Source organism: Perca flavescens, chromosome 12 (assembly GCF_004354835.1).
Source record: "Perca flavescens isolate YP-PL-M2 chromosome 12, PFLA_1.0, whole genome shotgun sequence".
Lineage (NCBI taxonomy): Eukaryota > Metazoa > Chordata > Actinopteri > Perciformes > Percidae > Perca > Perca flavescens.
The window spans coordinates 29052817-29067150 of NC_041342.1; the positions used below are offsets into that span (position 1 = coordinate 29052817).

A 14334-nucleotide genomic window follows, 5' to 3' on the forward strand; every position below is an offset into this window, starting at 1 on the left:
AATAATCATCAGTAATGTGGAGATAATGTCTCAGTGGGGAAAAGGCAAATAATAGAACAGCTACAACAATCTGGTAAGTTTAAAACCAGGAAAAGACAACACTTATGTCATATTACAATATCCAAAATGTAAGACGATATCTAGTCTCATATCACGATATCGATATAATATTGATAGATTGCACAGCCCTATGTTTTACTTGATAGACTACTCCACTACATTTCAGAGGAAAATATAATATTGTAGTTTTTACCCCACTGCGTCTATTTCACAGTTTAATTCTTTCTAAACAAAAATTGTAAACAAGATCAGCTTATAAAATACGATACATTTTTATAACTACCCAGCATTATGTAAAGTGGTCACAGTAGATTTAGCTACACACTTAAGAAACATGTCCTTACGGGTTCTTATGCATTGATGCACTAGCTAGTAGTGATCATCCATAACCTGAATGTGGCAGTAATGCAACAACGTGTAGGCCAACTGCCGTAAAACCTCAAAGAAGAAAAAGCAGAAGCGGGTGGTGCTGGTGCTGGGCGGAGCTCTAATGAGGAAGGGGAACACAACAACATAACTTAGCTAGCTTGTCAGAAATATCAAAGTAATAATCGTAGAAATGCATTTCATCCTCCCTATGTGTAGTCCCTAGGTGCCTGAGGTAATACTGTTTATTGGGTTCATATAGAGAGCTTGTTTTACAGGCGCTGAGATGGTGCTAGCCTTTTCCCGTCCCTTGTTAGCTTAGCTTGTGCTATTAGCTACATTTATTGAGCTGAACATTTTATCATGTTAATTAGAAGGGTTAGCTAATGTTTTTACTTGACATAACATGGCCTAGTGAATAGTTCGCGTAACGTTAGCTAGCTGCTGTGTACAAGCTGTCCAAATAAAACTACGCTAACGTTAGCAAGTTAACCGCTAGTTTAGCTAGCTGTCATTTAATTTTCACCAAATACTAAAGTTACTCGATGCTAAAGTTAACCTCACTTTACATAGTGCAACGTTACGCCATTTAATAATGTTTGCCAACCAAAGAGCTCTATGGAATTTTAAGAAAGGCGGTGCCACAGCTGTCTTTTTATGGTCTCGGTCACACGTTCGTGTCCCATGTTAACCGTGGAGAAAGGAGTGTCATGTGTATCTGTTATGACAGGAAGTCATGTTAGAAATCCTCTTTATCTTCAGCAACAGTTTTTACACACTTTAGAGATGTGTTCCACCTGAGAAATATTGCTATTTATATATTCGTTTATTAACCTGAGTCTTTTCATACATTACAATGCCCTTATACATCCATTTGCTCAACAGCAAAACTGTTCGTTGGCTCACAACACTTTAAACCACTGATATGCTAAATTTAAAAACGAACTATTGACCTGAATGTACTTTTTTGTTATAGAATGGGTCTTTAAAGAGCCCCAATATGGATTGTGTGCCACATTGTCTCTGTAGATAACAACCAGTCGTTGACCTTTTTACTGTATACAGTGGCAATGTTATAGCGAAACACTGGAACTCATACTGAATATTTTGTATTTGCTTTAAAAAACATTTAGCCAGATAACATTTTTTTATATATTGGGGTGACAGTCAGAATTCGAGAAAATACCAGAAATCTTAAAAGAGTTATACTGTAATCTCTTACACCAATCACTAGCAGTATGTGATGGATGTTGTCCGTATCTTTCAGCTCAAGAGTGTTTACATGAAGCCTTTGGATACGACTGGTACTATATACTACTGAGCAACACTATGGAGGAGACGAGTCGGGAGGCGGTTGCCACGGCAGTGCAGCGTGTGGCAGGGATGCTGCAGCGATCGGACCAGCTGGACAAAGTGGAGCAGTACAGAAGAAGAGAGGCTCGCAAAAAGGCCTCTGTGGAAGCCAGGCTGAAGGTGCTGTGTTAACAAGACCGTGCACTGTAGTTCAGTATACACTCCTTAATTTTACACATTTAGCTATTCATTCACTGTTCTTTTCAGCAACAGCTGTTTTTTTGTCAGTGAAAAAAAAAAAAAAAAAAAGGGAAAAATCACAAGTTCACTTAAAATGCAGAGATAATCAGTAAAATGTATAGGGAAAATTGGTGTTTTTTGTCTTGATAAATCATCAGTAATTACTAAAACAAATTACATTTTGAAATAATGTTTATATTGGGGCTCCCCTCACTTGTTTGGCTCCAATTTGTAACAACAGGCATATGTTTAACTAATTTAGTTTTTTTGTAATCTGGTCCATTTCTGATTTGATGTCACAGTTTACACAATAGTTATCCCAGCAGATGGGAACCACTAGATTCCGAAAATCATGTCAGCCTCTGGTGCATACTTCTTTTTATTATTTTTACTTGATAACAGCTGAGTAATAATGCTGAAATGTATTTAATAGTGACCAAGCATACAGTATGCTGTTGTACTGTACATGGTGTGACACATACTCAGTATGGAAGCACAATTCATCACATACCACATTATAATTAATTGACACAAAGCATAATAATACTTACTTTTGTAACTAACAGAAATATCTGTCTCTTGATTGCCCCTGATGTCCTCAGGCAGCCATCCAGTCCCAGCTGGATGGCGTTCGCACCGGACTGACCCAGCTGCACAGTGCTCTGCTGGATGTCAAGGACATCCAGGGCTCACTGGCTGATGTGAGTAAAGACTGGAGGCAGAGCATCAACACCATAGAGAACCTGAAGGATGTCAAGGATGCTGTAGTTCAACACAGTCAGCTGGCCTCAGCTGTGGAAAACCTTAAAAACATTTTCTCTGGTAAGCTTAGTTCAGCCCGACCTAAAAGATGTCAACGATTGTGTGTTCCCATCGCAGACCGTATACTGTCACTAAAGAAACAACCTGGGTGTTTTTAGACCGGTTTGAGAACTTCTCTCCTGTTTTATCTTGCTCTAAGTACTCTGTGTGTCTTTGTCACTTTGCTGTGTGTACAGTACCAGAGATTGTGGCAGACACGCAGCAGCTGATAGAGCAGGGAGAGCTGCTGCAGGCCCACAGGAAGCTGATGGAGCTGGAGTGTTCACGGGATGACCTCATGTACGAGCAGTACCGTATGGACAGCAAGAACACAAGCGACATGAACCTCATCTCCATTTACTTTGAAGATGTAAGTTTAAGTGATAAGAGTTTTTGAGTGTTGTAACAACACTGTGAAAGATCCGAACATCATACATGTCATCATCATTAGGGATGCACCAAACTGACCCTATTCTCTCCACACTCACTGATTCTGATATCTAAGCTCGGGGTGTTGTCCAAGAGAGAAAACTGGTCTGCTACCAGAGCTGTAAAAACACAAATATAAATATAAAATATTGAAATATCTAGTCAGTTTTTTAGAATTTTAAATACTAGGCTGATCTGGCTGGCTGGTGACACCACCAAGTCCGCACGCCTGCGTAGAACCTTCCTTCTACTTCTCTCCCTAGTAGCGCAAAACCAAAACATGGTGAAGGGAACAACAAAAGCTGACAATTTTGTCTGGACAGACGAGGAGGTGAAGTTATTGCTCCAAACAATGCACACACGCGGCACACACATGCAGCGCACACACGGCACACACACACTCGCACAGGGCATTTTTACCCTTTAGACGGGAACGCGCCGGTGGAGTGTTTTTAAGATTTCCAGTCCTTTTTTTTTGCGTTTTAAGCCCCAAAAACGCTGTCTCCGTCCAAACGAAAGTCACATCTGATAAAATATTTTGTCGTTTTAACCCGCGAGCGTATTCGTGTAAACAGGGCCTTACACACTTTTAGTGACTATGTAACCACATAAGTCAAAGCTTTAGGTCGGTTTTTTTATCTCCTTGCGTTTCCCCACCAGGTTCAGGGGTTGTCAGATGAACTGGCCAAGCAGCTATGGATGATACTGCAGAGGTCCATGTTGACAGTTCGCCGTGACCCTACTATGTTGGTGTCATCGGTTCGCATCATTGAGCGGGAGGAGAAGATCGATCGACGCATGGTCGACCGTAAGAAGCAGACCGGGTTCATCCCGCCTGGACGACCCAAACGGTGGAAGGACAAGATGTTTCAGGTAAGAGAAACGATGAACGTCATAAAGAATATTACAATTAGATTACAGTTGATTATCTCTTTGTACTCTTTGGGGTTGCCCCATGGTTGTGTACTATCTTGCCCCTAGTTTGAGTACCCTTGTTTTTTTTCATCCTACTCTTCTTCCTCCTCTTCTTTATTGATTCTTCATCCTTATCCAACTCTTCTTCCCTTTTTCTTTTCCTATTCTTTTCTTTACCAGCCTTTCTAACTCTTTTTGTTCTTCACCTCCCGTTTTCATCTGCATCTTCTTCCGATTATTCCCGCTATCCCACACAGACTTCTCCTCCCGCCCAAATGGCTGCTGCAATCCGATTGTTTTTGCAAGTATTTTTGTTTTTCTGTTCTTTTTTTCTCTTTCCCTTTCTCCTTTCAACCATTTTACCCAGCAGTCAGCTCTATTCTAAAAATGATCTATACCCAAATATGGAGACCATATGGAGGTTGCTGGTTCAAAGTAATGTTTACCATCCTGAATGAGAGGCCTTGGTCTCACTGTTCTTTGTGGACTGTGTTTTGGTGTTAACACTTAGATGCTGAAATGTATCTAAATATTGTGAAAGTATGGAACATTATAGGATTCACTGTGAAATTAGTTTTGATTTGCTTGCAGAATAGACGTGGTGTAGACATTTTAGTTTTTTTTTTTTACCTCCGGAAGAGGTAGTTTTCTGACCAACTGTACAGACTCAGTCCCTAAACGATGACTTTGATCCGTTTCTGTTGCAGGTGTTGGAGGGTACAGTCGGCACCCGCATTGAGGGCACCCAGGCAATGACAAAAGAGGCTGATAAAATGTGGCTGGTTCGTCTTTTAGAAATAACCAGAAAATATGTTCTAGATGACCTCATCGTTGTCAAGAACCTCATGGTGCAGTGCTTCCCCCAGCACTACAACACTTTCAACAGGTGATGACAGACGCAAAATGAATCTGTTGGTCTGTCAGCACAGAAGAAGATTCAGAATAGAAATACTTTGTTTGCCTGGCCGCCTAACTGTCCTTACACCTCCAAGCACTCAAAAGCCCCATTCTCACAATTGTGTCGCCAGAACAATGTAATAAATTGACCCATGAATTTAGTGAACTGTTACGCTCTCAACTGATGAAAAGCTTCAAGTCAAAGTATTCAGTTGTGCTTTTATTTCGCTATTAATTTAACACATTCAGGTAAATGTTTGCTTATGTGTTTCAGGTTTTTCGGCCTCTACCACAATGCTGTGTCCTCTCGTGTCAAAGAACTGGCCTCTGAGGATTTAGAGGCTAATGAGATCGTATCCCTGCTAACCTGGGTCCTCAATACATATAAGAGGTAACACACACACACACAAATGCACACTTTGACAAGCTGTGTCTGAACGCAGCAGTGCAGAATGTGTACAGTTTTTTGTAATTCAGCCCCTTTAAGATGCTGTTATTAGTTTGATTACCTGGTGCATCTACAGTCTAAACCACAAACGGCTGTTTGTGTGCTTGCAAAAGTTTGTTTAGATGCAACATTTTTTGCACAAAACAAAGAACAAATAAAAGACACACACAGCAGCCACAACACAACATTGTAAGCCGTACACTGTCCAACTAGAGCCAAACACCTCATACACAAAACAAAACCACAGACAACTATTTATTATGTCTACCTGCAAGGAAATGGTGTTATCACAGGCTCAAAGAATTCATGAGGCACCTGCAGATGGAACAGAGTTTTCGTTATATAATCTATGTATGCATTTCAGTGCGGAGATGATGGGCCACCCAGAGCTGTTTTCAGAGTGTGACATCAACCAGCTGGAGCCTCTGCTGCCTCAAGATGTGGTGGACGACCTGCTCAGCAAATATGTCAAGACTTTTACAGTAGGCAGGCACCACACACACAAACAGGAATGCTAATGGATGTCCCATTCAGGTCTTTAGTCTGTACAGTAGTCTTTATACACATTATGCCTGCCTTCATTTCATTTGGGTCTGCTGTTTGAATCCACACATAATCACATTGTGAGTGCTGCACTGCAAATAGACCTGCTCCTTCTAATCACATCTAATCACAGTAACTTAATTACAAAAAAAACAACCTATGTCTTGATCTTTTGTTCTTTTTGTGCTACCTCCCTGTGTGTCACCTTTGCAAGTGTCAAATACACATACACTTCATAAAAATGCCAATGTGTCATAATTAAAAAATGTTAACCAGTTTAAAGTGGCACAAAAACAATGTTACAAAGCATCTCTTTTGTTAAGTGTGGATCCAGACTCTCTGTTTGACTGTCCATGTCTTCAGTCTAATATAACAGGCTGGCTGAGGAAGGCCCTGGAAACGGACAAGAAGGACTGGCAGAAAGAAACGGAGCCTGAGGCTGACCAAGACGGGTACTACCAGACCACACTGCCCGCCATTGTCTTTCAGGTGACACACCCACACAAGTGGTGATCGGGCCACATTTTTCTGTCCGAGCCCGGCCCACGTCCGACAGAGCAGTAACCGAACCCGACCCGAGCCCGACAGGCATTAAGATATTTATGACTGAGCCCGACCCGGGCCCGACACAGTTAAAATCTTGTTTTTTTCTCATACTAATGAGACATCTATGTTTGTTTGTGTGGAAAGCCCGCTTTTATTACGCAACTATAGGAAGGCATTCGTGAAATGTCAACAGATGAGCGCATCAGCGCACACGGGGCAACAAGCGCACGTTATAAGCTGTTTAATTTCAAATGTTCAATGTGTTAACCTTTCCTGATTGCTTCGTTTCCACCGTGGTCAGAAGGGGAGACTCGTTACCTCCAGGGCCGACGCTATAAAATGAATAACGTCGGGGTTAAAATCCCGTTTCTGGTGAGACAATGACTGAACTTGGCTTTCAGTCTGAGACTGCACACACTGTGTACGGAACTTAAACTTACTCCACCAACTCTGCTCTGGTTGCATTAACACGTCTGCTTCCTCTTCCTATCTCTCTTCTGCCCACTTTCCCCACACATACACACACACACACACACACACACACACACTTGCACTGAGCTCTCTTAAAGGAGCCGCAGCACCATTTTACAACAAATGCCTTATCACGCTGATGTGACTCAGCCCGACCCGAACATCATTTCTAAATATCTGTCTGAATCCGGCTCAGGTCGGGTATCCCAACTCTAACACACACACTCTGTCACTTTAGGGAATTACGAGATTTACACAATGAATCAACCGATTCTCAGTGGGCTAGAAATGCAGGTTCAGGAGGGACACTCAATGGCATTCAGAGACTTTTCCTAAAAGTGTTCAGCCATTGTTTTTTAGCCATTGTGACTTATTATTTATTGGAAAGGGTGAAGGGTGATGAAACCTTCTGGAAGCCACTGTATATTTGATTCCTGGTGCTTGTAATGAAAACATCTCATCTCGCTCATTCTCTCTCGTCCTGATTTGAATGTTTCTTCACCCTTCATCAGATGTTTGAGCAGAATCTGCAAGTCGCTGCGCAGATTGACAACGATTTCAAAGAGCAAGTTCTGAAGCTCTGCCTGAAACAGATGAACACCTTCCTTATCAGGTAATTTCTTTTTCATACTGTTTGACTTTCTTTCTGATGTGATAAAGGTCTGAATGAAGAATTATGTCAGATTCTTTCTGAATTGAAGGTCTAATGAAAAATGTTTGAAACAACATAGAATTAAAACCTGGGTAATTTTTAACTTTCCACGATTGTGTGCTCTTATAATGTTCGACGTCAGAACTCATGTGTTCTCTGTTCTGTTTCCTGTTACCCTTTTAATATTGGATCTATGCAAACTCTGATCAGGAGAACAGACTACTGCAATAATGGTAACAATTACTGTGTGATTCTAACCGATGTGTGTGTTCTTTTGTGTAGGTACAGAGAGGAGGCGGTGACCTACAAAGAGGAGCACATGAGAGACAGACAGATGCCTCAGTGTTATGTACAGTACATGATAGCCATCATTAACAACTGCCAGACATTCAAGTAAGATTACATTTTATAGACAAACTAGTGTTTACACTTTAAGTAAAATATAATTTTGGTCATAATGTGGTAATGTCAAGTTGTTTGGCAGACAGGGGACTTAGGCTGTCCAACTGTAGGCTCCAAGTTAGCTGCTTGTCTTTAAGCTAAGCTAGGAAATCCAGATGAGAGCTTACCACTGCATTTGAATGGAGCAATAGGAGGAATCCATTAGCACAACAGACTGCTAAGTACAGTCAATGTAGCTGGTGAGCGACGGGGACGCTCAAAAACATGGAAATGATGGGAATGGAGAGTTAGAATAGCCTGCCAACCACAGAGTTAATTAAATTGAATTTTGTTTATAGTATCAAATCATAACAAGTGTTACCTCAAGACATTTTACAGATAGAGTAGGTCTAGAACACACACTATAATTTACAAAGACCCAACAATTCCAGTAATTCCCCCAAGAGCAAGCATTTAGTGCGACAGTCGCGAGGAAAAACTCCTTTTAGGGAGAAACCTCGGACAGACCCAGGCTCTTGGTAGGTGGTATCTGACGGTGCCGGTTGGGGGTGTGATGAACAGTGGTAATAATAGTCACAATAAAGATAATGGAACCATGACTAAAAATAGTAGTTCATGGCGTAGCAGGGCACTGCAGGGCGTTGCATGGTGTAGCAGGGCGTAGTAGTAGTTAGAGGGCAACAAGTTGCACTCTGAGCATAAAGTTATAAGCATATATATATATATATATATATATATATATATATATATATATATATATATATATATATATTAGGGCTGTCAAAATTAACGCGTTAATTTTTGCGTTAATTTTTTAATATTTAAATTAAAGCAAATGTGTTTGTTTAATTCATGTGGCAGCTGAGAAACGTAATAGGTCTACATAACAGCAGGCGGCGCTACTCTGTATTGTTGCCCAAGTAATGAAAACCAGCAGCTGATTGGACGAACGCGTCACATGGGTTTGTTTTCTCCGGATATTGAGTTCAGAATACGATCTCATATTGTACTAAGATAGTTCACTGAAACATGTTTCTGAAAACATTTTAAGCGAGAAATAGGCCGTGCAGTTGCTGAATCTGTCTTCATTTCAGCTCAACAAAGGTCAGTTTAGAAGATTTTCGTCAGATTTTGAGAGACTCTAGTCACACTCATTCCACTCGCCATTTCCGGGTGAGTCCCGACTGCCCTGCCGGCGACTGAACTCTCGGCTCGTTGGAGATGAACTGCGCCTCGCCTGTAAAGTAGACGAGAGCAGGCGACAGCAGCCGGGGACTATATATATATATATATATATATATATATATATATATATATATATATATATATATATATATTATTAATGTGATTATCTCTTAATGTCTTTTTATATTTGATATTGAGCTCTTTGGGGTTCCACATTGTAATGTTATCCCATGTGTTCCTCAGAGAGTCCATTAACAGTCTGAAGAGGAAGTACTCGCAGTCCTCCGAGCCCACTGACAGTGATGCCGCCATAGAGAGGACGCTCAATGAGGTGGCCAAGGTGGGATGCCAGTTCCTATTGGATGAAGTCTTTTTAGACCTTGAGGTAAGAAGAGCTCTTATTGGACTGATCCATATTTATTGGATGTTTAAAGGTGCTCTAAGCGATGTCATGTGTTTTTTAGGCTACAACATTTTTTATCTCACATACAGCAAACATCTCCTGACTATCCACGAGCTGTCGGTCCTCTGAACACACTGTAAAAAAACGCGGTTACTGTAGACAGCCCAGGCTCCACGAACGCCAACAAAAACAAACTGCGCCAACCTGCCCCACCAAACATTACAAACGGTCTTCCAGCGTTCCAGCCATTAACCGACAAGAAGGATTTTGGGGTGTGGTTTGGGGGGTTATTGCACGTAAGGGAGGGGACGGGATGAGGAGGAGGGAGGGGAGAGCTAGCCTTGTTTTGTTTGACAATACTTTGAACGTCAACAAGAAGTAACGTCACCCAACATCGCTTAGAGCACCTTTAAAGGGTGTTCGTTGTATTTTTAGTAGGGATTTGAATAATTAACCGTTTAACCAGCAAGAAGAGTTTTATCAGTTAAACTGTTAAAAACAACATTATGAGAAAAAAAAAATATAATATAAAATGTATTGTTGAATAGTAAAAGAAAAATAGGCTAAACAATCTCTTTCTTAACTGCTAGTTTACTTTCTATCGCAAATATTGCACTAGATGTTAGGAAAAAAAATCATTAGCATCCCTAATTTGTAGCAAAGAATTTGTTCTTTTATTTTAAGTACCGTATTGGTCCGAATATAAGACAAGTGGCGTCGTCTTATAACTGGGGTCTAGACTTTCAGCTGTTCAAGTCACACAACGTAAGGAGACGTCACCTGTTTCAACAGCCAATAGAAATCAGCTTTACACTATAGATAAATAAAATAAAATAATCCATAATCCATGGATTATGAATGTTACAAACAGCTGGTGGAAAAAGATGAGTTTTAGACGGAGCCTCAACGAGCGCCGGAAAGCACGGTAACAATATATGGTGGAGAGAGATAGATAGAGAGAGAGAGAGAGACTGAAGGGAGAGAAAGCCCAGCGGCGTTAGAACAAAGCCGTGACTCAGAGAAATAAAACATGTTTTGGCCGATTCATCACTAGAAGTGTAACTGGAGCAAGCATCTCACTATCACTAACGCCATCCACATTCATACATAGACAAAACAAATGATTATATCCAGGTACAAAAAGCCTGGAAGTCAAAAGTAGAACGAAAGTAGAACAAAAGTACAACGAGGCGTTGTCATGGAGATGTTACACCGTCTAAACATGCAAACACCCGGAGAAAATCTTACCGTGGTCCTCCAAGAGATTGACAGGAGAGTGTGTGATTACGTGATGTGATGTGATGGGATGCCCATTACCAGAGCAGTCATTCAGCTGAAGGCCTTGGAAATATTTACCGTTAACTTTCATCTAAAAAGATATTGAAAAATGTATTTAAAAGATGTTTAAAAACAACAGCCTACCTTATTTTATTCATTGTGTTTTTATTAGAATTATTTTCAAATAAAATTATTTACTTTATGAAAACAGTATTTGGCTTTTAGTAGTATAAGTATTTTTCCAGAAATGAATCTTGAAAAAACAAGGGGGGGGGGGGTTTGGTCATATAATCAGGGTCGTCTTATATTCGGACCTATACGGTAATTGGTATTTTGTATAAAATACTTGCAAGTGTGTCAATTAATGTGAAATTTGGCAAATTTTTTGTGGCAACAAAAACACATTTTCTCAAAAGTACAAAAATTTTCCACTGCTTCTCACTGCACTATTGCAGTATGTCAGCATATAAGTACTAGGTGTGGGATGGGCCACTTAGTGGCATGACACATAAATAAAATATTACATCATATCACTAGGTAACTGAGTCTTAAATGGACTTCCGACAGATCAAGTGCCATTTGCTTTTCATTTTAATTGACAGAATAAAGAAAAAAAAAAAAAAATTAAGGAAGTTCAACTGATTTACAAAATGCTCCAATGCATTTAATTGCTTTTGATTTTGACATTGCATTGAGCAGCATCACCTGAATGAGCTGCTGACGAGGAAGTGGCTGACGGGCTCTCATGCTGTGGACACCATCTGTGTGACAGTGGAGGACTACTTCAATGACTTCAACAAGATCAAGAAACCCTTCAATCAGGTAGGATGGGAGCAGAACACTTTTCTCTTAGCAGGGTATCTTCAAAAAAGTCATAAATAATTCATATATAGAAATGTGTTGTGGCCAGGTTGGCCCAGTGGGTAAAGCAGGCGCACATATCCTTGGAGGTTTATGCCTCGACACAGTGGTCCAGGGTTCAAATCTGACCTGTGACGATTTCCTGCATGTCATCCCTCTCTCTCTCTCTCTCTCTCTCTCTCTCTCTCTCTCTCTCCCCTTTCTCACCTAGCTGTACTGTCAAATTAAAGGCGGAAAAATCTTTAAAAAATAATAAATAAATGTGTCATATATTAGGGCTGTCCAAAATAGGGGACCATTTTTTTTTCTTCTTCTTTTCTCTAAGCATTTTGCTCGCTGCCTTGCATTTTTCCGCTTTATGCATCTACCAGCAAAATAACAGTTAAGGTAAGGATGGTGATTTGGTCATTGCCTAGGAGAAATAAAAAATAAAAAAAGACGCTACTGCAAAACTGAAAGCTCTGTCTGATCGGGGCTTAGCTGTGCTGTGCATTGATAAATCCATGGCGCTGTCCATGGTGCTGAAATAACAGACTTTTTCTCTGAGTCCTGCCCTTCTGTCACTTCTGTATTGGATCTTTTAAAATCTAAACTATATCACTGTTAAAAATACAGAACCAAAAGAGTGGGGCAGTTTGCTCGTTGAGACGGAAAGAAACAATCTGGGTCTGTTTCCCCCCCCCCCTCTCTTTTGAATAGAGATTTTGAATATGATTTTATAATATTTTGGCTGTGGTGTGTGCAGGAGATGACGAGTGAAGCCCTACGCAGGGTGGTGGTGGAGTACATTAAAGCAGTGATGCAGAAGAGGATCACCTTTAAAAACGCTGATGAGAGGAGAGAGGGAGCGGAGAGGATGATCAAAGAGGCTGATCAGTTCAAGTTCCTCTTCAGGAAACTGGCTGCCGTGAGTTCACATATAATGGTTTCACAATAATGCAACATTATTCACTTTCAGCCAAGCATTACAGTTGTAACTAACAATTAACCGCAAATCCGTTGAACAATAGCAATGCTGTCAAAACACTTTCTGCCACACCGTGTGTCTGAATAGATCCAGTGTGCACACTTGCCAGTGTAGACATGATGCAACAGTTGGTGTGGTAATGACAGGAAGGCCCTTAAAGGTTAGAGGGTCACGCCTAACTTTGGTGGATTGTTGGGTGCAGGGTGAAGACACAGACCGGCTTTGTGGTGCCATCGCCGCCATCGCTGAGGTCTTCAAGCTGACTGACCCCACGCTGCTGTTCCTGGAGGTCACCACTCTGGTGTCCAAATACCCTGACATTAGGTATACACAGTCACTAGTCTTGAATTGCCAGACCTGGAGTATGGCGTGCGCACACACACACACACACAGGACAATATTCAACACATCAAGCTTACAGTGCATGCACCTTTTTTCAACATTTAACATTGAATCATGTTATAATAAAGGTTTTTATTAACATTGATCAGCAGGAAAAAAAAGTATAGCATTTAAGCATATTTGTGTAGGATGTGATCATCTGGCCCAGTTACTCAAGATAATCCACAGACCTGATTGTGTGCGGTTTCATGTAGGAACTATTTTCTTTCTACCGAACTACACCCCAACCAACCATATCACCGCGCAGGATGAAAGATACTAATGGACGAAAGGCTCATGCTCATTGTGACAGCGCGAGATGTGAACATCAATGCTTTCCTCTGCGGCTGAGCTTATATAGCATTATATTGGAGAGAAGGCGGACATCTCTACAGCTGATATCTCCAACGCTACTATCTACAGTAGATTGATACATAGTATAGTCCTTTAAAGGTGCTGTAGGTAGGATTGCGAAGATCCAGGACTTAGCCAAAAAATTTGAACATCGACAACTTCTCAGTCCCTCCTCCCTTTCTGCTAAAGCCCAAAACGGTCTCCTAAGCCCCTCCCCCCACAAGGGAGAATGAATGTGCATGAGCAGTGACAGGCTGTAGGTGGTGCCAGAGGAGCTGGATTTTTTTTTTTAATGACCTGCTTCATGTAGTTCTACTGGAACATAGGGTCAGTTATGTCAAATATGACAGAAAGTTAGTTTTATAAGGCTTACCTACTGTACCTTTAAACATTAACACTAAGGTTTTTGGTCCCTCCTGCTCTCCGTAGGGAGGAACACATCCAGGCGTTACTGGCAGTGCGTGGCGATGCCAGCAGGGAAATGCGCCAGATGATCATAGGGACTCTCAGCGAGAACAAAGTGTCCTACGCTGGTGTCACACAGCCCATCTTCAAAGACATCACCGTGCCCACCATGACCATGACGACCATGACTACCATGACCTCCATGGCAACTGCAAAGCTGCTCAAATAATGCCAATAACCCTAACACTATTTCCACTTTCAGCACCTTCAGACACGATAACATAAGCAAACTTCTTTTTTTCCACACACTGTTATTTTGAATTGTTTAACGGAGCTTGCCGTGATTCTCTGTCCCTACCCTTATTTTGTTGTTTTAATTGTCACCCTGATCATGTCTGCTTCAACAAAATAATAAAATCTTAGTTGTGAGAAAGTGT

General features: G+C 41.0%; 1 protein-coding gene across 1 annotated transcript; it reads left to right on the forward strand.

Moving 5' to 3' along the window:
* Positions 1-447: 447 nt before the first annotated feature.
* Positions 448-14334, forward strand: exoc3 (exocyst complex component 3). Its single transcript, XM_028594196.1, has 16 exons — positions 448-661; positions 1694-1899; positions 2562-2781; positions 2958-3130; positions 3850-4062; positions 4812-4990; positions 5276-5392; positions 5814-5931; positions 6356-6481; positions 7522-7622; positions 7944-8054; positions 9492-9633; positions 11629-11751; positions 12536-12697; positions 12960-13081; positions 13922-14334. Exons 2-16 carry the CDS (start codon positions 1756-1758, stop codon positions 14124-14126), a joined length of 2256 nt encoding a protein of 751 aa, XP_028449997.1. The 5' UTR covers positions 448-661; positions 1694-1755; the 3' UTR covers positions 14127-14334.